At 72.6% G+C, this 25,324-nt stretch overlaps 3 protein-coding genes and 1 long non-coding RNA gene across 5 annotated transcripts; 3 read left to right on the top strand and 1 right to left on the bottom strand.

Annotated features, from left to right (window-relative positions):
- Positions 1-1,890: 1,890 nt before the first annotated feature.
- MRGBP (MRG domain binding protein) lies at positions 1,891-4,073 on the top strand (the record flags this gene model as incomplete). Of its 2 annotated transcripts, XM_084246900.1 has the most annotated exons (5): positions 1,891-2,038; positions 2,174-2,295; positions 3,414-3,495; positions 3,599-3,673; positions 3,886-4,073. In XM_084246900.1, the coding sequence occupies 5 exons, from the start codon at positions 1,891-1,893 to the stop codon at positions 4,071-4,073; spliced, it is 615 nt and encodes a 204-aa protein (XP_084103026.1). The 2 variants fall into 2 exon arrangements, with proteins under 2 accessions (XP_084103026.1, XP_084103027.1); XM_084246901.1 differs by lacking the exons at positions 2,174-2,295; positions 3,414-3,495.
- Positions 4,074-6,967: 2,894 nt separating this feature from the next.
- On the top strand, positions 6,968-10,505 carry OGFR (opioid growth factor receptor). The gene is made up of 6 exons (XM_084248333.1): positions 6,968-7,024; positions 7,310-7,388; positions 7,686-7,764; positions 8,153-8,219; positions 8,421-8,569; positions 9,310-10,505. The coding sequence occupies exons 1-6, from the start codon at positions 6,989-6,991 to the stop codon at positions 10,286-10,288; spliced, it is 1,389 nt and encodes a 462-aa protein (XP_084104459.1). The 5' UTR covers positions 6,968-6,988; the 3' UTR covers positions 10,289-10,505.
- A 2,200-nt stretch (positions 10,506-12,705) lies between these two features.
- COL9A3 (collagen type IX alpha 3 chain) lies at positions 12,706-24,499 on the top strand (the record flags this gene model as incomplete). The annotated part of the gene is made up of 32 exons (XM_084247945.1): positions 12,706-12,780; positions 13,220-13,288; positions 13,982-14,017; positions 14,419-14,490; positions 14,840-14,893; positions 15,478-15,513; positions 15,716-15,739; positions 15,933-15,986; positions 16,255-16,308; positions 16,506-16,547; positions 16,963-17,019; positions 17,318-17,371; positions 17,628-17,681; positions 17,882-17,935; positions 18,196-18,249; positions 18,527-18,580; positions 19,033-19,086; positions 19,404-19,457; positions 19,531-19,584; positions 19,697-19,741; positions 19,821-19,874; positions 19,943-19,996; positions 20,210-20,263; positions 20,363-20,434; positions 21,240-21,275; positions 21,427-21,471; positions 21,958-21,990; positions 22,065-22,211; positions 22,335-22,389; positions 22,604-22,786; positions 23,884-23,961; positions 24,309-24,499. The coding sequence occupies exons 1-32, from the start codon at positions 12,715-12,717 to the stop codon at positions 24,497-24,499; spliced, it is 2,043 nt and encodes a 680-aa protein (XP_084104071.1). The 5' UTR covers positions 12,706-12,714.
- Positions 23,537-25,270, bottom strand: LOC311180249. The gene is made up of 4 exons (XR_014617087.1): positions 25,254-25,270; positions 24,295-24,495; positions 23,859-24,068; positions 23,537-23,664 (listed from the first exon to the last, which is right to left on the bottom strand). It is a non-coding gene; the product is annotated as an uncharacterized lncRNA (long non-coding RNA).
- Positions 25,271-25,324: the final 54 nt, after the last annotated feature.

Here is a 25,324-nt window from a genome sequence, read left to right as displayed (position 1 = left end):
CAGCGGGCTGTGCTCCAAGCTTGCGGGTGTAGCGACCATGCACATGCACTGCAGAGGTGTCGCAGAACCTGCACCTGACGGGTTCCAGGGGGTGTCAGGGCTGTGGGGAGGGCACCCCAAGACACCCAGGCCCATGCCAATGTAACCCCCACCCCTCACACACACACCCCCAGCCTGGGCAGTGCAGGAGTCCTGGACAGGCACCGCAGGGGTCCTTCGGGCCATGCCGGGCCCTAGAGCGTCCTCTGCTCCTCAGAGCCAACCCCTGGGACGCCAAGGCCTGGTCTCCCCATCTAGCGCCCTGCGGTGCCCCGTGCCCGCCGCTCCTGCACGAGGCTCTCTCCACCGAGGCGCAGCCGGAGCCGAGCGCCCGAGGGCCCGCGCTCCGCAGCTCAGGGGCGGCCCAGGGGACTCCGGCAGCGACAGCGGCCCCGGCCCCTCAGCCACTGCTCACCGCCCAGCCGAGGCCCCGGGCGCCGCGCGGGGCTGGGGGCTGGGGGCCCGGGGGCTGCCGCCGTGGGTCCAGGCGGCGGGTGCGCGCGCCCCAGCGGCGGGGCGTGTTGCCGGAGCCCGAGCCGGGCCATGCCGAGCCCCCGCCGCGAGTGGGCAGCGCGGCTGTCCTGGGGCCGCGGCCAGCGGATGCACGCGGGCAGGAGGGACCTGCCCTGCCGGCCTCCGGCCCCGCCCGTGTCCAGGGAGCGTGGCCCGGCTGCCGCGCCCCCCCCATCACCGGGCCAGGAGGCGCCCCCGCGGCTCTCGGGCTCCAGCCTCCCGCGCCGGCCCCCGCGGCTGAGGGTCAGGGTCAGCTCAGCCTGTGCCGCGCGGGCCGCGCGCCCCTCCGGCCCCCGCCCCGCCTCGCTGCGGAGCCCGCTGCCCCGGGAAGCTCCCCGGACGGCGCCCACCCCGCCGGCGCTGGCGCTCCCCGGCCGCCCTGCGGGCCCTGCCCCCGCGGCCCCAGCGGCGCCCAGGGCCGCGCGAGGGCGGGTCGTGGGCAGAGCCCAGGCGGCGGGCAGCCCGCGCGACCCGCGTCTGTCCCGGCTGGGCCGCCTGCAGGGGCTCCGGAGCCGCGCGCCGGCCGCGGGGAGCAGAGGACGGCGGCCGCCCGGCCCGGGGCAGCGCTCTCGGCCTCGGCTCCGGGCGCGCGCAGGCCGCCCCCTCGGTGCCCGGGAGTGGCCGCTGCCGCTGGCCCGCCGCGCGGAGAGGAGACTGAGGCCAGGAGCACCAGCGCCGGGCGCTGCCCACCGCGGCGGCCGCAGAGCCTCCCGCGCGAGGGGGGCGCTCGGGCAGCGGGCGGGGCGGGGCGGGGCGGGGCGGGGTCCCGCGGTGGGCGCGGCCTCGTGGGAGGGCGTGGTCGTAGGTCGCCCCGCCCCCGCGCCCAGGCCCCGCCCCCGAGCCGGCCCCGCCCCGCCCCACTGTCCGAGGGTTGACGGCGGTGGTCGACGCGCCCCGCCCCGCCCCGCCCCAGGCCCCGCCCCGCCTCAGGCCCCGCCCCGCAGTAATACCCGGGCGTTGACTGCGGTGGACACGCCCCGCCCGCGCCCCGCCCCCGAGGCCCGGCAGCCCCGTGCGGCGCCCGCGCGGGAGGCCAAGCGGGCACCCGCAGCCCTCCGGGACGCACGCCCGCAGGAATTGTCTGTTGCTGGTACTTTCCGCCTCAGCGCTCTTTGGGGCGCGACCCGCAGTTCCGTGGGGGTCCCCAGCGTCGCGCCGCCTTCGCGTCACACCTGCCCGCCGCGCGGCCCCGCCCGCCCGCCGCCAGGGGGCGCCGCCCGCCCGCGTGCTCACTGCGCCTGCGCCGCGCGGGCCCGGCCGCGCGCGCCCGCCCGACTGCGCCTGCGCCGAGCCCCAGGCCGCGCCCGCTCCGGCCGGGCTCGTCGCAGCCGGCCGGCCATGGGGGAGGCGGAGGTGGGCGGCGGCGGGGCGGCGGGCGACAAGGGCCCGGGGGAGGCGGCCACCAGCCCGGCCGAGGAGACGGTGGTGTGGAGCCCCGAGGTGGAGGTGTGCCTCTTCCACGCCATGCTGGGCCACAAGCCCGTCGGTGAGCCGGTGGGGGCGGGGCGCGGGCAACCGTCGGGGCGGGCGGCGGGCGGCGGGCGGCCCCGCACCCCACCCCCGGCCCGCGCCCCCCGCCCGCGTCCCGCCCGCCCGCGCCTCCCGCCGCCTTCCCCCGCAGGCGTGAACCGCCACTTCCACATGATCTGCATCAGGGACAAGTTCAGCCAGAACATCGGCCGGCAGGTGCCCTCCAAGGTCATCTGGGACCACCTGAGCACCATGTACGACATGCAGGCGCTGGTGAGCCGGCCTCGCCCGCCCCGGGTCTGGCCCAGAGCCTGCCCCAGGGACCCTGCGTCCCCCAGGCGCGCGGCCAGGCCCGCAGGCCACTCTGCAGGCAGCTACCCCGGCGGCCGGTCGCTAGGGGTCGGGGGTCGGCTGTCTGTCGGGGAGATGGGGCTGAGACCCCCGGGGCGCTTGGCTGGCAGAGCAGGTCCCGGCCCCCAGCACCCTGAGCCACCTGCTCCCAGGAGCCCGCAACCAGGCCACCAGAGGAGCCTGCGGTGCCCAGCGAGGGGCGGCCGGTGGCAGGGCCTGGCGGTGGGTGGTTCCTCAGGGAGGGCATGCACCGCGGGGCATGTTGGCTGAAAGGGCTGGGGCCAGGTGCTGCTGTCAGGGACGCCGAGCCCCCATCGCCTGTGTCCAGGGCTGCCCCGGCTTCCTGTCCCCGTTGGGCCTCCTTGCTGCAGAGCGGTGCAGGAAGGGGGTGATGGTGACACTGCTGGGCACTGATCACTGGCCACAGCCAGCACCATGGGGACTCAGGCCACCACTGCCACTGCTGCAGCTGAAAGCAGCCATGTCCGGGGTAAACGGCTCAACCCTGGGCCTCCCCGGAGGGACCTCTCCTGGCCGGGGTCAGGCGGGCAGTGCACAGATCACCCATGTTCAGCTGCTGCCTGGGTCTGGTGGCCGCTGGAGCAGAAGTAGGACTCGGAGATGAGGCCTGTGGGGGCCCTATAATGTGGAAGCTGTGTGGTGGGGGACAGTTGCCAGGTCGCAGGACCCACGAGACACCCAGGGAGCTGTGGCCCACCCGGCCCCACGAGCTCTGGCCCAGGACAGGCGCTCTCCCCTTCCTTCCTCTTCCCAGCGGGGCCCAGACTTCAGGGGGCACAACCTCCTTGGGCCCCAGCACCCAGGGCCAATGCCAGAGTGTGGGGCCTTATACTGCAGGGGTCCCTGGACCGCCCGGAGCAGCAGGCGGTGCGGTGCGCACTGACAGGGTTCCCACCTCCCTGACCCTCTGGCCCGGGGCCAGGGGCAGCAGGCGCCTCCCAAGTCCCGGAGGGGCAGTTAGCGGCAGGAAGCACGTTCCCTTTTTGTTTCTCAATTTAAAGACGTTCTCTTTGCCTCAGCACGAATCCGAGATCCTCCCATTCCCGAATCCAGAGAGGAACTTCGTCCTTCCAGAAGAAATCATCCAAGAAGTCCGAGAAGGTAGGGAGGTGCATGGCGCAGGGTGGGGGCAGGTGGGGCACAGGCCCCTTGGGGAGGCCCGGCGGGCGTGGCCAGCGTGGTAAAGGCCTCTGGTCCCCTGCAGGCAAAGTCATCATCGAGGAGGAGATGAAAGAGGAGATGAAAGAAGACGTGGACCCCCACAACGGGGCTGATGACGGTAAGTGTGGCGCCCCCACGGGGCCCCATAGGCACCCCAGCCCCTTGGGTGCGGCCACCGTGCCTGGCGCCCCCCCCCCCACCTCAGAGCCCGGTGGCCATGCAGGGGTGGGGGCTCGGGTCTCACGTTTGCAGGGACAGGCCTGACGTCTGAGCAGGAGACAAAGTAAAATTCTGGATATTCTGTTTCAGCCAAATGATTTTGTCTCCCAGTTTTTCCATCTTCAGGAAGTTTGGGGAAAGCTGCAGAAAAGTCCAGCAAAGACAAAGACAAGAACTCCTCAGAGCTGGGCGCCAAGGACGGGGCGGACAAGCGCAAGCGCAGCCGGGCCACCGACAAGGTGCTGACCGCCAACAGCAACCCCTCCAGCCCCAGCGCTGCTAAGCGGCGCCGGACATAGGCGGCTGGCTGGGCAGGCAGGGCCACGCTGGCCCTCGGACTCCAGAGGCCTCCACGTGGCCCACGGCCCGGTGGACTCGCCCGTGTGGACACCGTGTGGCCGGGCTCCCGCACGTGCAGGGGCCGGGGCCTGGGTGGCGGGACTCCTCGGCAGCCGGCGGCAAGCGGGCACGACTGGGCCCGCCCTCCCAGCCTCCCGCCACGCACAAGGCGCCACCGCTGCCCCTCCCTGCCCCTCGCAGCCGTGCTGCAACGATGTATATAATCCGGTTGGTGTTTCGATATTTAATTTTTAAGAGACCTATTTTACTAGCGTTTTATATGAAACAAATCCTACAGCAGCTGAGCCCGTGTTGTCCTTTTCCTGAGATGCTCTGTGTTACGGTGGCTGCCAAGGCCCTCTGGCAGCTTCCGTGTCGCGGGGGCACCAGCTGTGGATCATCTTCACACTTCATGGCGGGGCTCTGCAACTGCCCTGCCCTCCCCCGCCCTGCTCCCCACTGCCCCCCTTGGCCCCCTGCTTTCCCCTGCGCCCCCACTCCCCTGCCCCTCCTGCTCCGGGTGGGGGGTGGGGTCTGTCCCTCTGCCCAGCAGGGAGTTTGTCCCCTGGTGGCGCAGCCTGCTTGCAGGTACCACCTGAAACAGTAACAGCCGCTGGTTACTTTGTTGGGACAGCCCTTCCCGCCAGATCCCGCAGGCCCCACTTGCCTGGAGGGAACCTGCCTCCTTTCGGCCACTTTTTGGTGTGCCCCAGCCCCGTGCCTGGTCCAGCGGGCTCCCCATGCCCTGACACCGGCCCTCCCGGCCTTGGGCCCAGCTCCCAAAAGGCCGGGCCACGCAGCTGACCATGTGCAGGTGTCTCGGCCCTCCCAGCCTTGGGGCCTGGCCACATGGGCCTTAGGAAAATGCCCCCATAAATTTGGTCCCAGGATTGTGGGGGCAGCCTCAGCATCTGTGCTGCGGCCTGCTCCTGCAGCTGAGTGGGGTCTGCCCCAAAGGCCCCGAGGCCGCCTGGCTGCACGGAGCGCTGCGCCCAGGACTGACAGGAGGGGAAGGTTCTGGCCAGTGGCCTGCGGTTTGCCCGGCATGGGCAGACTGTCCACCTGGCCCTGCCAGATGCCACTGCTGGTCCTGCTCTTTGGGGACCCCCAGCCTCCTGCTGAGGCCTGCGCGGCCCTGGCCATCCGACTGCCGTCCTGCCCCCGCGGCTCTCCGGGAGCACCCCGCGCCAAGTCTGACGTCACCCGGGCCTTAGCGGGCTTTGGGCAACTGTGATGGAGCCGCAGCCCCGACGCGCCCGCGCCCCCGCGCTGGTGGGGCCGCCGCCCGCCCCCGGGGCCGCCGGGCCGGTGTCCAAGGCAGCAGCTGAGCAGGGCGCTCGCTCGCATGGCCGGGGCGCGCCGTGGGGCCTGGCCTCGCTGGGCTGGCCGGACACCTGCCCGCGTGGGTGGGCGGAGCGCAGAGCCGCTCCCGGGGCGGCCCGGAGGGGTGGCTGGTCGGCGGCTGGGGGACAGCGCGCAGGCGGGCCCGCCCGGGCGTCCTGTGGGGGTCCTCCCAGGGGCATCCGCCCGCGCCCCGAGCCCGCCCCGCCCGCGCCCCGCCCCCGGCGCGCCCCGAGCCCGCCCCGCCCGCGCCCCGCCCCCGGCGCGCCCCGAGCCCCGAGCCCGCCCCGCCCGCGCCCCGCCCCCGGCGCGCCCCGAGCCCGCCCCCCCCGCCGCGCGCCCCGAGCCCGAGCCCCGCCCCCCCGCCCCGCCCGCCCCGCCCGCCCGCGCCCCGCGCTTCCTTCCTCTTTCGCTTTCGCTTCCGCCGCGCCGCCGGCATGGACGACCCGGACCGCGACTCGACCTGGGAGGACGACGACGACGAGGACGCGGGCCCGGGCGCGGGGGCCGCGGGGGGCGGCGGGGACGGCGCCCCGGGGGACGCGGACGACGAGGACGCCGACGCGGAGGACGGGGCGCGGCCCCGCGCGCCCCAGGTGCCCCCCGCGCGCCGCCGCCCAGCCTGCCCGGCCCCCCGCCCCCGGGACCCCCGGGCCGCGCCGGGGTGGGTCTCCTCGAGGGGCGCCGCCGGGGGCACCCGCGCCCCAGACCCGCGAGGCCGCCGCCCGGAGCCCCCAGCCTGCGCCCCGCGGCGAGCGCGCCCCTCGTGCGGGCGCCTCGGCGGGGCACCCGCGGCCCTGCCCGCCCTGCTGTGCGGCCGCCGCCCCCAGCGGTCACTTCTGCCGCCGCCCCGCGGCCGAGCCCCGGCGCCCTCCGAGCCCCTCACCTGCGGGAGCCCCTGGCCCTCGGGGGAGGTACCTGGCGTGCCCTGTGGCTCTCCCGGAGGCCGTGGGCCCCAGCGCAGCCTGGCGCTTGCGGGCAGGGTCCACGGCTTGGCACGGTGGGCCGGGCCGGGCCGGGCGTCGCTGCGGCTGCCCCGGCTCGGGGACTCCCAGGTGCTCCCCTGAAGCGAGCACTGCGCCCCGCGGGTACCCTCCGCCAAGACCCAGCCCCCCCTCGGACTCTGGTCGCCTCCCCGACTGCCAGCCCTTGGGCCTGGCAAGGCCACCTGGTGTGTCCAGGCCCATGGTCTCGGGCCACCCAGAGCCACGCCTGCCCCAGGAGGAAGAGGGAGTGGCCGGGGCAGGGCCTGGCGGCTGAGTTTCGGTTTCTCGATGGACTTTGGCGAGAGCATGACTTAGAAATCAGACAGCTGGGGGGACAGCTGAGGGGCTTGAGGGGCTACAAGGGGGGGGTGCAGCGAACATGGAGAGGGCAGCTGAGGGAGGCTGCACCCCACGAGCGCATGTCTACCAGGTCCTGAGGCCTGGAGGGCTGACCGCTGGCTGGTGCCGGCTGCCCTGGCCAGCACGGGGACTCACCCCTCGCCCTCCCCTCCCAGTCCAGGACGACAGGGGCCCGGAACTGGCGAGCCATGCAGGACACGTGCAGGTACCGGCACCGCTACCCGGTACGTGGCCCTGCCTGGGTGAAACCCTCTTGCCCGCCGTCGAGAGGAGCCAGCTGGACATTTGCCCCTTCCGCCCCTCATCAGCACCCCGGGCCTGCCAGCAGCGGCCCACCGCGAGCTTCCCTTGCCCCCAGCCCTGCCCTCTGCACCCGGGATCTCGGGCAACCCCTGTGCTGCCTTTGGGGTGCGGACAGAGGGGCTCTCCCAGCCTGGCCCCATCGGCGGGGAGGGGAGGGTGGTGCTGGCCTGCAGAGTGTCCCAGCCGCCGCCTCTCTGGCCCGGCAGGACCTGGTGGAAGGCGAGGCGGACGAGGACATGCCCAACCTGAGCTTCTACAGGAACGAGACCTGCTTCCTCCCCAACGGTGCGTGCCTGGCCGCCCCGCAGCTGGGGGCGCTGGGAAGGCGCGCCTGCCCCGGGCAGGCGCAGAGGTGGCGGCCCCAGCAGGGGCGGGCGGGGGGCTGGCTCAGGCTCTGCTGGTTGTGCGGCATCATCGGGAGAGCGAGGCCCCTCCCCAAAGGCAGGGTGTGAGTCTGGGCCTCCGGGGCCAGCAGGCTGGCTGTCATCAGCAGTGAGGGTGGCTTCCAGGGTGTGAGCCCCAGGGGCGGGCGGGGCGGGCAGGGCCGATCGGCCTGGCAGCCCCACTTCCCTCCCGGCCTAGGCTGCCTCATCGAGGACTTCCTGCAGCACTGGAGGGACGACTATGGCCGCCTGGAGGACAACCACTCCTACATCCAGTGGTGAGGCCCCCGCGCTTCCCGGCACGTGCGCCCTGACACTCCCGAAGGCCTCCATGGCCCACCAGCCCGGGGTGGGGGCTGCAGCCCAGACCTGGGGCAGCTGCCAAGGGTGAGGTGTGCCCTGCAGAGGGCGAGGTGCTGGGCCTGTCCTGAGGTGGGGCGGGAGCTGAGGCCACGGGGGTGGCGCGGTGACAGGCTTCCCAGGGCACGGGGGGCCCCTGGGTACAGCTGCCTTAGGCCCCTGCCGGCAGCCTGCCTGTGAGGGCCGGGTGGTGCAAGAGAGAGCCTTCGAAGGGGGCGCAGGGCCCACCTGTGGCCCTGAGGCTTGAGCGGGAACCGGGGGTTGGGCTGCCCGGCCCTGCCACATGCCGCCGGCCCTTCTCCCCAGGCTGTTCCCTCTGCGGGAGCCGGGAGTGAACTGGCACGCCAAGCCCCTCACGCTGCAGGAGGTGGAGGTGAGCTCCCAGCGCTGGCCGGGTGGGGGGCGTCCGGGCTGCGGGCCGTGGAGGAGATGCCTGCCTCTGCCCGGCCTGGGCGCCCGAGTGGGGGCGGGGAGACGCCTCCCCACACGGCCGAGTCCTCGATCTGGCTGAGTCGGGCCCGCGGGCTGCCCTGCGTGCCCGCGTGGCCACCAGGCTCTCCACTTGCTTCTTCAGGCTTTTAAAAGCTCCAAGGAGGTCCGGCGGCGGCTGGTCCAGGCCTACGAGCTCATGCTGGGCTTCTACGGGATCCAGCTCCAGGACCACCGCACCGGCCAGGTCTGCCGAGCGCAGAACTACCAGAAACGCTTCCAGAACCTCAACCGGTGAGGCCTTTGCGCCCCACCCTCCTCAAGCCCCGCCTGCCCCCGGGCCGGGTCTGCACGCCCTGCTCAGGCTGGGGAGGACAGCCCGCGGGGTCCAGGCGGATGGGCCCCTGCCCCCCCACCTGAGGGGTGAAGTGGCCCCCCAGCTAGGGTCGTGCTCTCCCTACGCAGGGAAGGGTGCAAGGGCTGCATCTGCTAACAGTGCAGCCCCCCACCCTGCACTGGGGCCCCTGTGGTGGGCCCCTGCTCCTCCAGCCCCACCGCCAGGCCCTGGGACTCTGGCTGTCACCCCTTGGAGGATGCCTCACCGCCCCCCACCACCGTCAGGCCCAGGGGCTCTTCTTCGGGACTGGGGGTGGAGGGCATGGGCCAGAGTGGCGGCAGGGACACCCTACACACAGCCTCCCTCAGCTGCACTGCCCTCCCAGCCCCTCACCTGGCCGCCCTTCCTGGCTCCGCCCCTCACCTGGCCGCCCTTCCTGGCTCCGCCCCTCACCTGGCCGCCCTTCCTGGCTCCGCCCCTCACCTGGCCCGCCCTTCCTGGCTCCGCCCCTCACCTGGCCGCCCTTCCTGGCTCCGCCCCTCACCTGGCCGCCCTTCCTGGCTCCGCCCCTCACCTGGCCCGCCCTTCCTGGCTCCGCCCCTCACCTGGCCGCCCTTCCTGGCTCCGCCCCTCACCTGGCCGCCCTTCCTGGCTCCGCCCCTCACCTGGCCGCCCTTCCTGGCTCCGCCCCGCGCAGGCACAGCCACAACAACCTCCGCATCACGCGCATCCTCAAGTCGCTGGGGGAGCTGGGCCTGGAGGGCTACCAGGCGCCGCTGGCGCGCTTCTTCCTGGAGGAGACGCTGGTGCACAAGGAGCTGCCGGCCGTGCGGCAGAGCGCCCTGGACTACTTCGTGTTCACTGTGCGCTGCCCGCGCCAGCGGCGCCAGCTGCTGCGCTTCGCCTGGGAGCACTACCGGCCGCGCCGCGACTTCGTCTGGGGGCCCCACGACAAGCTGCGGAGGCTCCGGCCGCCGGCCCTGCCCCGCACGCCCCTGTCGGCGCCCCCGGAGGGGGAGGCCGGCCCCGGGGACCCCCTCCGTGAGACTGGCGCCCAGGCCCCGGCCGGTGGGCCCGCGAGGGGGCGGGGTGGGGACGGGGTGCCCGCAGGCGCGTCCCCCCAGGATGCCGGGGCCCTGCAGAGGGACGCGGGCGAGGAGGCTGAGGAGGCTGCGGAGCCGCAGGGCCTCAAGGAGACCAAGAAGCGGAAGCTGGAGCTGAGCCGCCCGGAGCAAGCCCCAGGGGAGCCGGCCCCCCAGAGTGCCGCCGACGTGGAGAAGATCGCCCTGAACCTGGAGGGCTGCGCCCTCGGTCCGGGCAGCCTTGGCGCAGGGCCCCGGGACTCTGGCAGCGGGGACCCCGGGGCAGTGGAGGAGCCCCGCCCCCCGCCCCCCGGGGCCAAGGTGGCCGCTGAGGTGAGGAAGCGGAGGAAGGTGGACCCAGGCGCCCCTGGGGGTGGTCCTGAGGAGTCAGCCGCCCCCTGCACCCCTCTGCAATCCTCTGCCCAGTCCTGCCGCCCCGAGGCCGGAGAGGACGAGCGGGGGGTCGAGGAGGAAGCAGGCCAGGACGGGCCGGAGCCGGCAGCCCCCCAGAGCCCGGCGGGAGCGGCGGCCCCTGAGGAAGCGGTGTGCCCGGAGCCCCAGCCCCAGCCCCCTGCCCACGCCGGACAGCCTTAAAGCAGCGGCCACGGCAGCTCAGCCCGCCCCGGGCTGCAGAGCGTGCTGCCCGCTGCACCCAGCAGCCTGCGCTGCTGACCGCTCCCTGGCGGCCACTGCAGTGGCCACTGGGCCGGGACTCAGGATCCTCGCCTCGCCCCTCTGCCGCTGGCCCGTCCGGTTCTGGGCGTGGGGGCGAGGGCTCATTTTCTAAGTCTGGTGCCAAGGCCTTTTCTGAATAAACCCATTCAACTTGGAGTGTGTTTGGGTGTGCAGCGGGGCCAGCGGCGTGAACCAGGGCCCCTCTGAGTGCCAAGTGGCGTGGCCGGCTGCAGCACGCCTTGCTGGGCTCCAGGCATCTCGGGGTGAAGGCCGGCGGGCCTGGCAGCATGGGGTGAGGGGCTCCTGTCCTGAAGTTGGCTCGGCCGCCCGGCTGCCAAGGAAGGACAGGAGGGCCACGCCGCTCACCCCCCTGAGCATGGGGCAGGGGCCGGCTGGCAGCGCTGCAGCCGCTGCAGAATGACCCGCGGAGCTTCTGGGCAGGGCCAGGCGCCCTTCGAGGAAGGTCCAGCCACTAGCAGGGCCAGAAGCTGGGAAGAAGCCGACGCCGTCGGGGAGGGTGAGGAGGAAGCCCTGCCTCCTTGAGGGGCGCTCCCCCTGGGGAGGGCGCGGTTGACGTGGCATTGGGGGCCTGAGAAGGTGAGGGGCCGCTGGCCAGAGCTGCGGGCATTAATGCCCCTCTGGGGCGCTCCTGATGCCCAGTGCCCCAGGGGTCTCCCGAGAGGGGTCTTCCTGAGGGGAGGCCCACACGCTGTGGGCCTGTTCTAAGGCGCTTCACAGCAAGCCGCACCGGTCAGTGGCCCCTCAGCCCACGGACCCGCTCTCGCCTCCCAGCTGCTGCCCCGGGGGGCTGGCCCCGCAGGTGTGCGCTGCACAGGCCATGTCGGGTGAGGGGTGGTCAGGCTGTGAGGCTGCGGGCCCTGAATGCAGGAGGTGCTGGGGGCTGGGCGCAGGGGCACGCGCCTGAGGGTGGGCACCTGGGGTGCTGCGCGGCCCTGCGCGGAGTTGGTGCGCCTGGGCCTGGGGCGGGGCTGTAAGGGCTGCGTCACTTAGACAGAAATGGTGCCGGGTAGAGCAGCTACCGGGAGGAGAGCACAGAGAGGCAGGACTCGGCACCAGGGAGAGCCCAAAGAGGAAGAGTAAAGACCCGCCTCCAGCCCTGCAGGCCAGTGGGACCCGCCCCAGCCAGCCTCCGGCCAGCGGGCCTGCATGCTTGCCCCACAACTGGCATAGAGAACATTAAAGCCTGAAAAGGGCCTCCCTGGTGGCGCAGGGGTTCAGTCGCAGCGCTGTGAAGCTCTCAGCAGCCTCTGCAGCACAAGTTCGATCCCCGGCCAGGGCGCAGCAGACCCCTCCTGTCTCCCCGCTGCTCCCCTCAGCAGTGGGTTTCAGTGGATCCGCCTGTTCTGCTCCCCACTCTGTCTCTGGGGAGTCCACTCACACACACCCATCCCCGCACCTCTGGTCTGCACCCCAGTACCTGTGTGCATAAATAAATAAATCTTAAAAAAAAAAAAAAGCCTGAAAAAAATCCACGAGGGCCCTGCTCCCTTCACCCATCTCCGAACCCCGCCGGTACTCGCTGCCCCCACAGCGTGGCTTCACCCAGTGCTCAGGAGCCGGCTGTGTCACCAGACTCCTTACTGGGAGCCTGAACCCACAGCCCCGGGGGTGGGGGGGGCAGCACTGCAGGTCCTAGAGCAGTGTTGGGGTGCAAGGCCTGGAGCTGCCTGAGGGTGTGGAGGCCCCACCGGCTGCCCCGCTGGGAGTGGTGGGAGCCACACCAGCCTGGACTGAAGCTCCCCGGAGGCCCCATCTTCCCCGCGGCCTCCGTGGCTCCCGTGGGTGGGGTGGGCGTCCCTGGGCCAAGCTGGGGCCTGCTGTGGGGGCCGGCCCAGGGTAGGCCAGGTGGGGCTGAGGGCTCCTGCAGGGAGCAGGAGGTGTCCCCACAGGGCACCCCGGCCCAGGCTTGTCCCGGGAAGCGGGGCTGGGCGGAACATACCCTGACCCTAGCTCAGGAGCTCAGCCTCTTGGGGGCTTCCCAGGCCTTGGGCAGTCTGAGTCTGCCAGGGCCTTGGGGAGCGGCCCCCACTCCTGCCCCTTCAGTGTGCGACTCCTCCCGCACGGTGGGCAGCGCAGAAAAGGCTGCTTTTCTCCAGAAGGTGTGGGCGCGCAGCCCAGCAGTCCTGAGGGAATTTCACTCGGAGGCTGGGCCCCCCAAATGCACTGGGTTTCTTTCTCCTCCCCCTCCCCGCCCCCGGGATGCGCGGGCGGCGCGGTGGGCCCTGCTGAATGGGGGTCTTGTGCGCCTGGGCGGGAGCTGGCGCCGCCCCCGCCGCCCCGGCCCGGCCCCGCGCGCCCCGCGGCCGGCTCAGAGCAGCGCAGCCATGGCCGGAGCCCCCACGCTGGTCCTGCTCCTGCTCGCGCAGCTCCTGGCCGCCTCCGCGGCGCAGGTGAGAGGCGCTCCGGGGACGCCCCAGGTGGGCGCGGAGCGGCGGGCGAGCGGGGAACCACCCGGCTCTCGCCCCAGCAGCAGCCCGCCGCGGTGGGGCGCGGGTGCCCGGCGGGCGCAGCCTGGGTCCCCGGGGACGCCGGGGCTGGGGAGGTCCCCAAGAGGCTGCCGGGACCAGGTTGTCCTCGCCCTCCAGGGTCTGGCGCCCTCCACCCCCACTCCCGCGGGTGCAGGCGGACACAATGCAGCCTCTGTTCCCCGCACTCGCTCGCCCTCCCCGGGGTGCAGTCTGAGCCAGACAGGATCTGGGGGAGGCTTTGGGGGTCCCTGAGGTGGCTGGGGTTGCCGGCCCCTGTGACGGTCCCCACTGCTGCTCTGGACCAGCACAGGGGCCAGCCAGAGGCGGGGTGCAGCTCCCTAACCACATTTCTCCATTGCAGAAAATGGGACTTCGAGGCCCCCCTGGTCCCCAAGGGCCACCTGGGAAGCCAGGCAAGGACGGCATTGATGTGAGTTTGGCTGCTGGGGGGGCTTGGAAGGCTCTGTGGGGAGCAAACCCAGCCCCCCCAGGCTGGGACGATGAGCCAGCACCTTCTTGGGGCACCCGCCACAGGGATCACATCCCCAGAAGGGGGTGGGGTGCACAGTGGTCTTTGGCCTGGAAATGCGGCCACAGGGCGTGTCTCTGGGTCCCTGGAGGGGCCTGCGGTGGGGGAGCCGGTCCCTCTGGGTGGGTCTTGTTGCCTTTGGGGGCTGGGGGGTCGCTGGCCCCAGGGAGGACTTCCCCGGGGGTGCCCCAGGCCCTGGTCCCTCCCAGGGAGCACCTGAGGAGACTGGGCAGGGGAAGAGTCCCCCCGACAGGCGGCCCTGCACCGTCCTCAGCTTCCCTCTGAGTCCGCAGACGTGGCCCCCTGGCCGGGGCGCCTCATCCCCCATGTCCCGAGGCGTGAGGTCCTGTTCTGGGCGTCCCTGGGGACCTCCTGCCTCCCGCCAGGGAGAGGGGCCCTCACGGCCTCACGGCTGCCTTTCTGAAGCTTCACGGCTTTGGAGTGTGGCCCTCGGGGCAGAACCCCTCGCCAGGCCCCAGCGCGCGCACGCACACACACACACACACACACACACACACACCCGGTGCGGACGGGGCTGAGGCTGCGGTGCTGGGGCCGGGCACACTGGGGCTCATGTGGGCTCTGCCCCCGCAGGGAGAAGCCGGCCCGCCAGGTCTGCCGGGGCCCCCGGTGAGTGGCTGTGGGGGGAGGGGCACGCCCAGAACAGAGGGTCATTCTGTACCGAGGGGCGGCCTGGGCGGGGAGGTGGGAGGGGCGTGGGCCCTGCGGCTGGGCAGGGTCTGTTTCTGGAGCTTTCTTTGGGTCCGTGCCCGGCCAGCCAGGGTGGGGGTCCGTGCAGCCCGTCAGAGCCCTTTGGACTGGCTCCTGCTCCCCTCAGTCAGGCCCAGGAATTGAGGGGCCCCACAGGGAGACCCTCCGGTGCCGGCTGGGAGGCCGAGGGCGCAGGTGGGGCCGGCAGACGGGATGGAGCCTCCTGGGCTGGGGTGCGGGCAGCGCCGGCTGGAGGAGGCCATTGCAGACGCCAGGAAGGCCTGCCAGGGTGGCCCCTCCTCACGCCCCTGCCCCCACAGGGACCGAAAGGAGGCCCAGGGAAGCCAGGGCGGCCAGGAGAGGCCGGGCTTCCAGGACTGCCCGGCGTAGACGTGAGTGTGCTGGCCCAGGAGCCCCCCCAACCGCTGCCCTCCTGGCCTCCGGCCAGGGCTAACCCTGTGCCCACTCAAGCAGGACGCCCGTCCCAGAGCCCCTGCGCCCCCAGCGGGGTCCCTCAGCCTTCGCCCAGGGCGGGGGCAGAGCCCGCCACAGGGGGGATGGGGCGTTAGGGGCCTGGCCCCGGCTTTGGGGCGCCCCTGCCAGAGATGGGTGACCAGACTGGGGTCTTCTCTGCATGTCTGGGCCCGGCCTAATGGAGGGAGCCCCAGGACCGGCCTCCCCCTGCCGGGAAGTCCTTCCCACGCGGCCCCTCAAATCCACCTCTCGCGCCTCCTTCCCCAGGGCCTGACCGGAAGGGAGGGGCCCCCTGGGCCCAAGGGTGCCCCCGGAGAACGGGTAAGCGGCTGCACCAGGTTTGGTGGCCTTGGCCCAAGGCCAGGTCCTGGCCGGGGCAGCCGGGCCTGACCCCTCCACGCTGGCGCCACCCTGAGACGGGGTGGAGGGGCAGGAGCGCGGGCCCCGGTGGCGAGCGGACAGCCCCCACCCGCGCCTGCCCAGCCCTGCCCACCGCTGGTCGGAGTGGCCCTGGCATCCGGACCAGGACTGGTGTTGAGGGGATGACCCTGTGGCCCCGCCGGGTGAGCTGCTGCCCCTTTCTGACCCCCTCCCAGCCCTAGAGCTGACCACCCCTGAGGTTCAGAGGCCTGGTGGGGTGGAGGGACACGCCCTGCCTTCAGGGCTCTGCTGAGGCAAGAGCTGCCCACGGCCCAGAACCGCTGTAGGAAGCGGGAGACTTGCGGGTCGCCCCACGCCCAGGCCCCTCACGACAGGGAGGTTTCCTGGGGGGCTCTGGGTGCCCGCAGCCAGCCCTGCTGCTCCTGCAGCTGTTGGGGACAGGCTGTTGGGAGGCATAGGATGGCCTGGGGGGAGCTTGCGGGGGGGGCCTGGGCCAGCCCCCCACACCTGTCTTCCTTCCCCAGGGAAGTCTGGGACCCCCGGGACCTCCCGGCTTGGGGGTAAGTGCGTCCCTCCCACAAGGAGGTGGAGGGTCAGCCCAGTGGGCGTCCTGTGGGGACCCCCTGAGACCTCTGCTGGGGGTGGCCCTGGGCTGTGCCCCTATCCCCAGAAGGGTCTCTTGCACCTCCTGACCGATTTGGGGGAGGGGCAGGGCCGGGCCTCCCAGCCCAGTGAGTCCCCTCCTCCTGCTTGTCTCCACAGGGCAAAGGCCTCCCTGGACCCCCCGTGAGTATTGCTGACACGCGAGGCCCCCACCCTGGGCGGCGCCCCCGAAGCCACCTGGGCTGTGTGCCCCAAAGCAGGCCTGGGGACAGCAGCCTGACCCCCTGCAGGCCCCGCCTGCTTGGGGACTCGGGGCAGGGTCCAGCTTCCTGGGGAGCCCGCCCACGGGGGACAGACCCCTCCCTTCCTTCCCCAGGGAGAGGCTGGAGTGAGCGGCCTGCCAGGCGGCGTTGGCCTCCGAGGCCCCCCGGTGAGTGGTGACCATGCCACCCTCCTGCTCAGAACAGGTGCCCCGCCTGCCAGGACGCCCCAATTCACCCCCAAGGCCCCCCCTTTTCTCCTCTGCTCCCTCCTCCCTGCTCTCGTGATGGGCCTGAAGAGAAGTCCTGGGCAGACTGGCCCCTGGACACACGGACATCAGCACGGGGTGCTGGGTGGGGTCCCCGAGGGCTCAGGCTGGAGGGTCTTCACCTCAATGGGATGGTCCCATTCGGTCTAAGTTGTGGCCCCTCCCCCAGGGACCCTCAGGACTGCCAGGCCTTCCTGGACCCCCAGGGCCCCCCGGACCCCCCGTAAGTATTGTCTGTGGGACATGAGGACTGCGTGGGGCCGACCCGTCCCTGGGCCCTGTGATCCCGGCGCAGCCCCAGGCTGGCAGAGTCCAGCAGCTGTGACAGGCTGAGCCTCCAGCCGGCGCTGCCCGGGGGGGTAAAGGGCTGGCACAGGTGGCGCGGCCCGGGGGCTCAGACGCACTGTCTCTGCATTCCAGGGTCACCCCGGCGTCCTGCCCGAAGGCGCCACGGACCTTCAGGTGGGCACTCGAGCCGCTGGGCTCTGCCCTGGTCTCCCGCAGAGGCTGGCGCTGTCTGAGGGGAGCCGAGCACAGCCAGGAGCGGTGCTCAGCCTCCCGGGGGCGGGGCGGGCGGGGTTGGGTTGTGGGGGCGGGCCTGGGCTGCAGCCTGGGGCTCCTCTCCTCCATCTGAGACCCGCGGTAGAGAGCCCCTCCCTGCCCGCGCCCTCCCGTGCCCTCCCGCTGCCCTGGCACTGGGATCCCCTGGGGCCCCTGGGGAGTGGCTGTGCTCGAGGCAGCCAACTGGACGCCCCGGTGCAGCCGCTGGCCTCACCAGCGTCCAGGTGCAGAGGGCAGGCCTTGCGCCAGACCTGCCACGGAATGCTCAGGAGCCCCCGTTGGTCCGGGACGGACTGACCACTCTGTTTCCTGACAGTGCCCGGCCATCTGTCCGCCGGGCCCCCCCGGACCCCCAGGAATGCCAGGGTTCAAGGTGAGCACAGGGCGGGTGGCCCCAGAGCTGGCACCCTCTGGCAGGAGGCAGCCTGGCCCAGGGCTGTGGGTCCTGGGGTGACGGGCCCAGCGAGCAGGGGACCGACCTCCCCACGACTTCCCACATAGGGGCCCTGGGGGGCTGGCCTGGGGGACCATGGGTCACGGGAACGGCCCGCTGGCCCCTCCCCAGCCCGGCCCTGCATCCACCATGGGCCTGGCTCCTGCCGCACTGGGGGCCAGGAGAGCTGGGCTGGGCTGCTGGGGCGGGCTTGACCCCTCCCACTGCTGGTTTTCAGGGGCCCTCCGGCTACAAGGGGGAGCAAGGAGAGGTCGGCAAGGACGGCGAGAAGGTAACGGCGCAGCCTCCGGGCAGCGGAGCCGGTGGGCTCTGGACAGACCCAGAGGATCCCATGGTCCCTGGGGCCCACGTGGGGGCGAGGCCGGCCCTTGGCCTGGCGGGAGGGCACAGAGGGACGGAGAGGGCCAGGAGGCGGCCTCTGGGCAGAGCAGGGCTGCGCTGGGGGGGCCATGCCCCTGCCCGGGACCCTCCAGCAGTGACCCAAGGGCTCAGGGCTGACCTCACCACCACATCCTCCTCCTTCGCAGGGCAACCCTGGCCCCCCGGGGCCCGCCGGCATCCCGGGCACCATGGGGCTGCAGGTGAGGCGGGGAGGGGCTGGGTGGGCGAGGACAGAGGAGGCCCTGGACAGCCGTCCCTGCTGCGGGTGGCAGGGGCAGAGCCTCTGCGAGGCGCTGGCCCCAGGGCTGCACCCGCCCCCCAGAGCCTGCCTGAGGCCGGGCCCTAGTGCGGGCACAGTCCTGGCCCACGTGGCCCTGCCTCCCCAGCTCTCTCCCCACAGGGCCCTCGGGGGCTCCGCGGACTGCAAGGGCCACTCGGGCCCCCCGGGGACCGGGTAAGTGCCCCCCCACTGCTTGCCCCTGGGGCTGTGGCCAGCCAAGGCCCTTGGGAGCCGCCTGCGCTGTCAGGTGCGCGTGGCCTGGGCCCGGCCGGCGGCGGCGGCAGACAGGGCTACCCCCGGCCCGGGGGGCCTTTGTGTCTGGCCCGTGGGGTGACATCTGCCGGGCCGGGGGCGGGCTGGGGGCGCCAGGGCGCGGCGGCCTCTTGGGGAGGAGCCGGCTCCTGGCGCGAGCAGACGTCCCCTGTGCTCCCCAGGGCCCCACCGGGTTCCGAGGCCCCCCCGGGATCCCAGGAGCACCCGGGAAAGTGGTACGTGTGTCTGGGGGAGGAGGCCCGGCGGGCTCAGCCCCGTCCCCTCCCCTGCCTCACCGGGACGTGCGGGCTGCTGCCGGCCGGTCCGGCTGAGCTTCCCGGTGCCCGCTTGGGGCAGGCGCCCGGGCTTGTGGGGGCGCACCTGGGGTGAGCTTAGCAGGGTGTGTTTGGGCGGGAGACAGGCGCTGGGGTCAGCTCGTCTGGGCTCGGGGCCCTTAGCTGCCCCTCTTGCCTTCTGGCGCTCTTAGCTCCGCCCCCACCCTTGTCGTTTCAGGGCGATAGAGGCGAGCGGGGCCCCGAGGGGTTCCGAGGCCCCAAGGGTGACCTTGTAAGTAGGAGGCTCTCTGGGGGTCTTTCTGCGGGAGGACCTGGCCTGGGGCCCCCGACATGCTGGGCCGTGGGCAGGCGGGCTGGGGTGTCCAGCGTGGCCCCTGTCCAGGCAGGCCTCCACTGGCCCGAGCCTTGGCCTCCCCAGCCATGCCTGTGGGCGAGGTGCCCCTGGGGCCTGGCAGTGGACTCGGCCTCAGCTGGCCGCGGCGGCGCAGCAGACACAGCAGAGGCTGACGCGGCGGCTGGGGAGCCCACGCGGGTGGCCTGCCCGAGCTGACGTGGCCGCTGGCCACCCCCAGAGCCACCTGTCTGCCCAGGACGGGACCCTGGCTGGCTGTCGGCCCAGCTGCTGGACTGGCCAGCGTCAGCCCTGCCCAGCGGGGTTGGGGGCACTGGCTCGTGAGACCACCAGGGGGAGCTGCCCCCAGCTGTGTGGCCTGTGTCTTCCAGGGCAGACCCGGCCTCAAAGGAGTCCCCGGAGCCGCCGGGCCAGGCGGGGAGCCGGTGAGTGCCGGGAGGGTGGGTGCCCCTGGCTGCCTTGGTGCTGCCCCCGCCCCTCCTCCCCGAGCACAAGCCCTGTTTGCCTGGGGCTGAGTCCAAGCTCTGTCCTGCCCCGCCTGTGGGAGCGCTGGCTCCTCGGGACCGGGCGCCCCGTCCTGTGCCTCGCCTCCGGCCTGTGTGGCCTCAGGCCAGCCCGAGGCACTGCGCCAGGAGACCTCAGGGGCCCCGGGGGGGTCCAGGGCCCCTGGTGGGGGGCAGGCCGTGTGAGGCGGGGGCGTGGGGGGCCCACAGGACGCGCCTCTCACGGGCCGGGTCCCCAGGGCCTGCCGGGTGAGGACGGCCGAGACGGCGTGCCTGGACTGGATGGCGACAAGGTTGGTGCTGGCCGGGCCAAGGGGGGTCCGGGAGGGGGGCAGCCTCCAGCTCGGCCCACCCATCCCCCCACAGGGAGAAGCAGGCCGTGGCGGAGCCCCTGGAGAGAAGGGTCCCGACGGGCTGCCGGTAAGCAGGCCTCCTGGCCAGTCCGCGGGTCCTCGGGCTCCTGCTGGGCCCCGAGCCCGTGGCTGCTGCTGCCTGTCACCCGGCAGCTCTGCCCCCGACCTCTGTCCTGCAGGGCCTCCCTGGACGAGCAGGGTCCAAGGGCGAGAAGGGAGAACTGGTAGGTGGGGAGAAGGGCGGGCGGGCGGGGGCAGGGCGGCGGGCGGGCGGGCGCGGCTCTCAGGCCCCCTTCCCTGCAGGGTAGAGCCGGAGAGCTGGGCGAGGCGGGGCCTTCCGGAGAGCCCGGCGTGCCCGTGAGTATGGCAGCCCCCGCCCCCCGCCCCCAGCGCCCCGGGTCCTGCTGACGCCCCTCTGTGTGCAGGGAGTCGCCGGCGAGGCTGGGGAGCGCGGCGAGGCTGGCCACCGGGGCTCGGCGGTGAGTGGGCGCGCGGCAGGGGCAGGGGCTGTGGCTGCGCCTGCACGGGAGCGGGGGCTCTCCGGCTCGGAGCCCCTCTGGACAGGGGGCAACTCTGCAGCCGCAGCCCTGGTGGGAGCGGGCGTGAGTCCAGGGCTGGGCGTGCCTCGGGGACCCCAACCGCGCCCTGGTCTCCGGGGTGGAGCGGGACTCGGGCCCTCTTGTGTCTTCCAGGGGCCTCTGGGCCCACAAGGCCCTCCTGGGACGCCCGGCGTCCGCGGCTTCCAGGTGAGTGAGGGTGAGGCTCCGGGGTCCAGTGGGCCGCAGGGCGGGGCTGGCCGCCCTGGGCTCCCTTGTGGGTGCTGACAAGCTGGACCTTGTCTGCAGGGCCGGAAGGGCAGCATGGGGGACTCCGGCCTGCCGGGCCCGCAGGGCCTCCGAGGCGGCGTGGGGGACAGAGTAAGTGTCTGGGGGTTCCCCACCGTCCCGTGGGCACAGGCCCCGCAAACCCCAGGGGCGGCCACGCCTGGCGCCAGGACCCACCTGTCGGCTCCTGGGAGGCTTTCCCCGGCACAGGCCGCCTGCTCCTTCCGCGCGGCAGCCACTGGCCCTGCCCCAGCTCCCCGGGCCTCCAGCGGCCTCCGCACAGCCCTGCTCCTCCTGACGCGGGCCATGCGTCCCCTGACCTGGCCATGCCGCACCAGGTCCTTGCAGACCCCATGGGTTTCCTGGGCGCTGCCCGCCTGCCCGCTGGGCCCTCTGCCCAAGGGGTGCCAGGCGAGCCACACCCGCCCCAGGCAGCCACGGACGGGTGGATCTGCAGCCCCGGCACCCCCGGGCACTCCTGAAGGCGGCCCGTGGCCTGGACAGTGGGTCTTTTCTCGGCCTCCAGGCAGGAAATGCCAGGGCTGGGGCCGGCGACACCAGGCCCGCTCCCACCTGCTCCGTCCTCCCGCACGCCCCACTGCTGTGCTCACACGCTGCCAGGGGTTGAGCAGCTGCCGCCCCACGCCCCCGGAGCGCGTGCACACCCCAAGCACCCCCAGGTGTGGCAAGGCCTGGCTGCCCACATGGGATTGCTAGCTGGCGTGGGCCCGGGTGCCTGGTGCTCAGGACCCTGAAGGAGGCCTCCGGGGAACACCCCGGCCCCAGGCGCAGGCGTGGCGGAGGAGGCTGCCGTCTGGAGCTGGCATGGGGCAGGCATGTGGGGGTGTGCACCACTCCCCTGCCCGGTCACGGCCCCCTAACCCTGCTCTCTCCCCAGGGTGCGGGAGGAGCTGCGGGTCCCAAGGGAGACCAGGTGAGTGTGGTCAGCAGGAGCGGCCCTGACCGGGCGCCCTGGGCACACGCAGGCGCTGCCCCTCTGGCCCGCGGCCCCTGTCTGCTGGGGCAGGTCTGGAGCTGGGCCCCAGGGTGGGTGCGGGTGCCGGTGACGCTGGTGTCCCTTGCAGGGCCTCGCGGGCTCCGATGGCCTGCCCGGGGACAAGGGAGACCTGGTGAGTGTGGCGTCCAGTCCCCTGCTGCACAGGTACCCCCGGCTCGCGCAGGGCAGGAGGTCTCCGAGGGCCGAGGCCAGCTGAAGGTGGACACTGTGCATGGGGAGGTGGCCGTCGGTGCTGGCCACACGCAGGGCAGTCTCAGGGAAGGCGCTGCTGTCCCGGGCACTGGCCAAGCCGGGCCCAACATGGAACCTGGCGAGCCCCGGCCCCCCACCAGCCCTCAGGGCACGCGGTGGGTCTTGGCCCGTTCTGAGGCAGCCCCAATGGATGGATTCTGGGCATCCAGGAAGCAGCCCCGCGCTGGCTCCCGGGGGACCGGGAGGGCTGGCCCCCACGCTGCGCCCCGGGGCCCTGGGTGCTGGGGGTCCGAGCAGGGCCGGCGGCCACCCCAGCAACACCAAGTGAGGACAGGGTAGCGGCCCGCGTCTCCATGGACTGGGGACCCCACACCCCCCCGGCCCAACACCACGCCTCCGTTTCTAGGGACCCAGCGGCCCCGTGGGACCCAAAGGAGAGGTGGGTGCCTGGAGCTGTGGCCGGCGGGTGGCAGGCACAGGGGTGCTGGCCCTGACCCGTCCTGCTCTCTCCAGTCCGGCAGCCGAGGGGAGCTGGGCCCGAAAGGCATCCAGGGCCCCAACGGCACCAGCGGCGTGGAGGGCGTCCCTGGGCCCCCCGGCCCCATGGGCCTCCAGGGGCCGCGGGGCGTGCCCGGCATCACGGGGAGGCCTGGCATCCCGGTGCGTGTCTCCTGGCTCCGGCTCTGCTGGGCTCGGCTCACCCTGTCCAGACCCGGGGCATCCTCGGCGGGGGGTCGGGGCCCACAGGCCTGAGGTGCTGATGGGCTCACGGGGGCGTTGCAGGGGAAGGAAGCCAGCGAGCAGCACGTGCGGGAGCTGTGCGGGGGCCTCATCAGCGGTGAGTCCCGGCGGGCCCAGCCCCTTGCTCCGCCGCCAGCCGGTCTGGCCTCTCGTGGCCACGACAGTCCTGGGGAACGGACCCGACCCTCTGTATCCCTGGGCCTCGTGGCGTTGCCCAGCAGAACGTTCCCTGCCTGGCGCCTGCTGGCAGCATCAGGCACAGCGCCCTGCCAGGCTGCCTGCGTGAGCGTCTGCCCTCTGTTCCCCCAAAGAACAAGTCGCGCAGCTGGCCGCACACCTGAGGAAGCCCTTGGCGCCCGGCTCCATCGGCCGGCCTGGCCCAGCGGGGCCCCCCGGCCCTCCGGGGCCCCCTGGCTCCATTGGCCACCCTGGTGCCCGAGGGCCCCCTGGATATCGTGGTCCCACTGGAGAGCTGGGGGACCCCGGCCCTAGAGGTGAGAGTGGCGAGTCCCTCTGTGGCGGGAGCCCCACCCCTGGGTAGAGCCCGGTCTCCCTGCAGACGCCCCAGGACTGGGGTGGGGGCCTGGTCCCACCCACTGCCGTGCGCCCCAGCAACCCTGTCGGTGTCGCTGCGCCCACACGCCGTCTGGGCGCCCGCAGAGCCCTGTGCTGGGGCCTGTGCATTCAGGCTGGCGCCAGGGCCCCATGGCGCCCACAGGGAACCAGCTTGGGGGGTGCCGAGTGGCGGGAGCGCGTCTGCTGTGGAGGCCAGGAAACTCGGCGCCCCTCGCCACGGCCCAGCCCGGGACTGGGGGGAGCAGGAGGCGGTTTAGATGAGGGGCCCTGAGGGGCCACCTGCTGTGCTCATGTCACGGGTGTCGGGCGGCACCGGGGCCCCCGGGACGACGCCCAGGGGAGCGAGGACACACACACGGGCCTCAGCGGCCTCCCGTAGCCGCATGCCGGCCCAGGCACACCCCGGACGCGGGCTCTGGGCCCGGGCGTCCAGCCCCGACCGGGTGATTCCCCGTTTGGAAAATAACCTCTGAGCGGAAGTGTCAAGGGGAGACGTCGCCGCGCGAGTCCCCTTCTTCATCCATGAAGCCGAGTGTGATGCCCGGCGCTGCTGCGGCCACCGGGCGCTCGGCCCGCGCTGGGCCCTCGGCAGGAGCCCTGGAGACAGACCTCGGAGGCGGCATTTACCACTTTTATTGGTTCTCCAGACACGTAGCAGAGCGCAACGAGGCGGGGCTGCGGGCAGAGGCTCCCTGCTGGGGACGCAGTCGGGTGCTGCCTGGGGCCGGGCAGTGCCAGCTCCAGTGCCCCGACGGGCCTCGTGACTACGGCCACCACAGGGCCCGCTGCTGACAGGCTGTGGGGGCGACAAAGACAGTGACAGGCTGGCCGGGCAGGACAGACCGAGCCCCCTCGAGCGGCCAGGCCCGGCTCCAGAGCGGCCGTGCTCACTCGCGGGCCGAGGGGGCCGTTGCCCCGAGCCAGCAGGGCGGGAGGTGGGCATGGCCGTGCCAGGCTGTGGTGCTGGCGCCCGCAGAGCCGGGTCCTAACCTGGTGCGTGTTCCATCCCCGACAGGGGCGCAGGGGGACCGAGGAGACAAGGGCGCAGCTGGCGTGGGCCTGGATGGGCCTGACGGAGGCCAGGGGCTCCAAGGTACGCCGTCTCGGTCGCCGCCGTGGTCCTGGTCCTCGCGGGTCGGCGCAGGGTCGGCCCCAGCACGCTCTTGGGTCCCGAAGGCCGCACCTCCTGACAAAGCAGGGCTGGGAACAGAGGGGCGTCAGCGGGGTTGGGGATGCCCATCAAAGACTCGGTCTCGGGACAGACAGCTCAAGTGAGCGTGGGTCGCCTGGGGGGGGCTAGCAGCGCTCTGCCCGGAGGGAGGATAGTCGGTCACCCGGGCCCTCCTGGGTGCAGCTCACTCTCCCACCCAGGGGCCACCGGGCAGGGACGTGCTGCCCCATCCCCCACCCCCCGCTCTGACCTCACCTGCTCTGTCCCAGGACCGCAGGGCGTGCCTGGCGCCAGCAGAGACGGCCGTGACGGGGCCCTCGGTGAGCCCGGCCTTCCTGGAGATCCCGGCCTTCCCGGTGCTGCTGGTGCTCAGGGGACCCCGGGCATCTGCGACAGCTCGGCCTGCCAGGGAGCCGTGGTAGGAGGGGGCGGGGAAAAGTCAGCTCCTAGAAGCTCCTAGAACATAACTGAAGTGAGACAGGGCGCCGGAGCCGCGCCGCAGGGCTGGGCCGAGAGCCTCCTGGCCGCCCTCCACACCCCGACGGCAGCACCGGACACCGATCCCCGGAGCACCCGCCGTGCCGCCGTCCACGGTGCCATCCCGCCATCGCCACGGGCCGCACGGACCTCGGCCACCAGTGTGCGCCGCCCCAGCACACGTGTGGCATCTGCTCGACGCCCAAGACAGACACAGCCCGCACCGTCTACACGGCGTTTACGCCGAGGCTGAGGGCCCGGGCGGAGTTGCTGGGCGCCCCTGGCCAAGGCTGCGCCCGCGAGCGGCCTTTGCAGCCATGACCTGGCGCCCCTGCAGCTGCGGTGTTGTCTGTCGTGATAAATAAAGTCACTCATGTGAAAAGCTCAGTTCCAAACACTGCCGTTTATTGCACAGGAAGCAATGGCTGCACAGGGGACAAGGGCTGCAGCCCCGGGGAGATGCAGCCGAGGACGCCGCGGGAGCCTCCAGCGCACGGTCGGGACAGGGCGGGCGCCACACGCGCAGGCAACAGACAAGCGAAATAAAAGCTCCAAACTACTGCTGGGGGAACAATTTAACTTGTTCCAGCTGCTAAGGGGCGTGTGTGAAAGGTGAATAAAACAAGGGAAAGCTACGTAGCTCGTAAGGCTGAAGAAATCACAAAGGAAGTTCATTTTTGAGGCATCATGTCCTGAAAACATGATAGAATCAGACAGATGATTGAAAAGTTACTTACTAATCGCCCAGATGTCTTCATCCTCAAATGGTCTGAGGACCTGAGTGGACAAGCATTTCGTTCTAGATAAA

The sequence above is a fragment of the Talpa europaea genome (assembly GCF_964194135.1).
Source record: "Talpa europaea genome assembly, chromosome: 11".
In the NCBI taxonomy this organism is placed as follows: domain Eukaryota; kingdom Metazoa; phylum Chordata; class Mammalia; order Eulipotyphla; family Talpidae; genus Talpa; species Talpa europaea.
The sequence above is the reverse complement of the archived record's forward strand: the minus strand, read 5'-3'. Positions and strand labels throughout refer to the sequence as shown.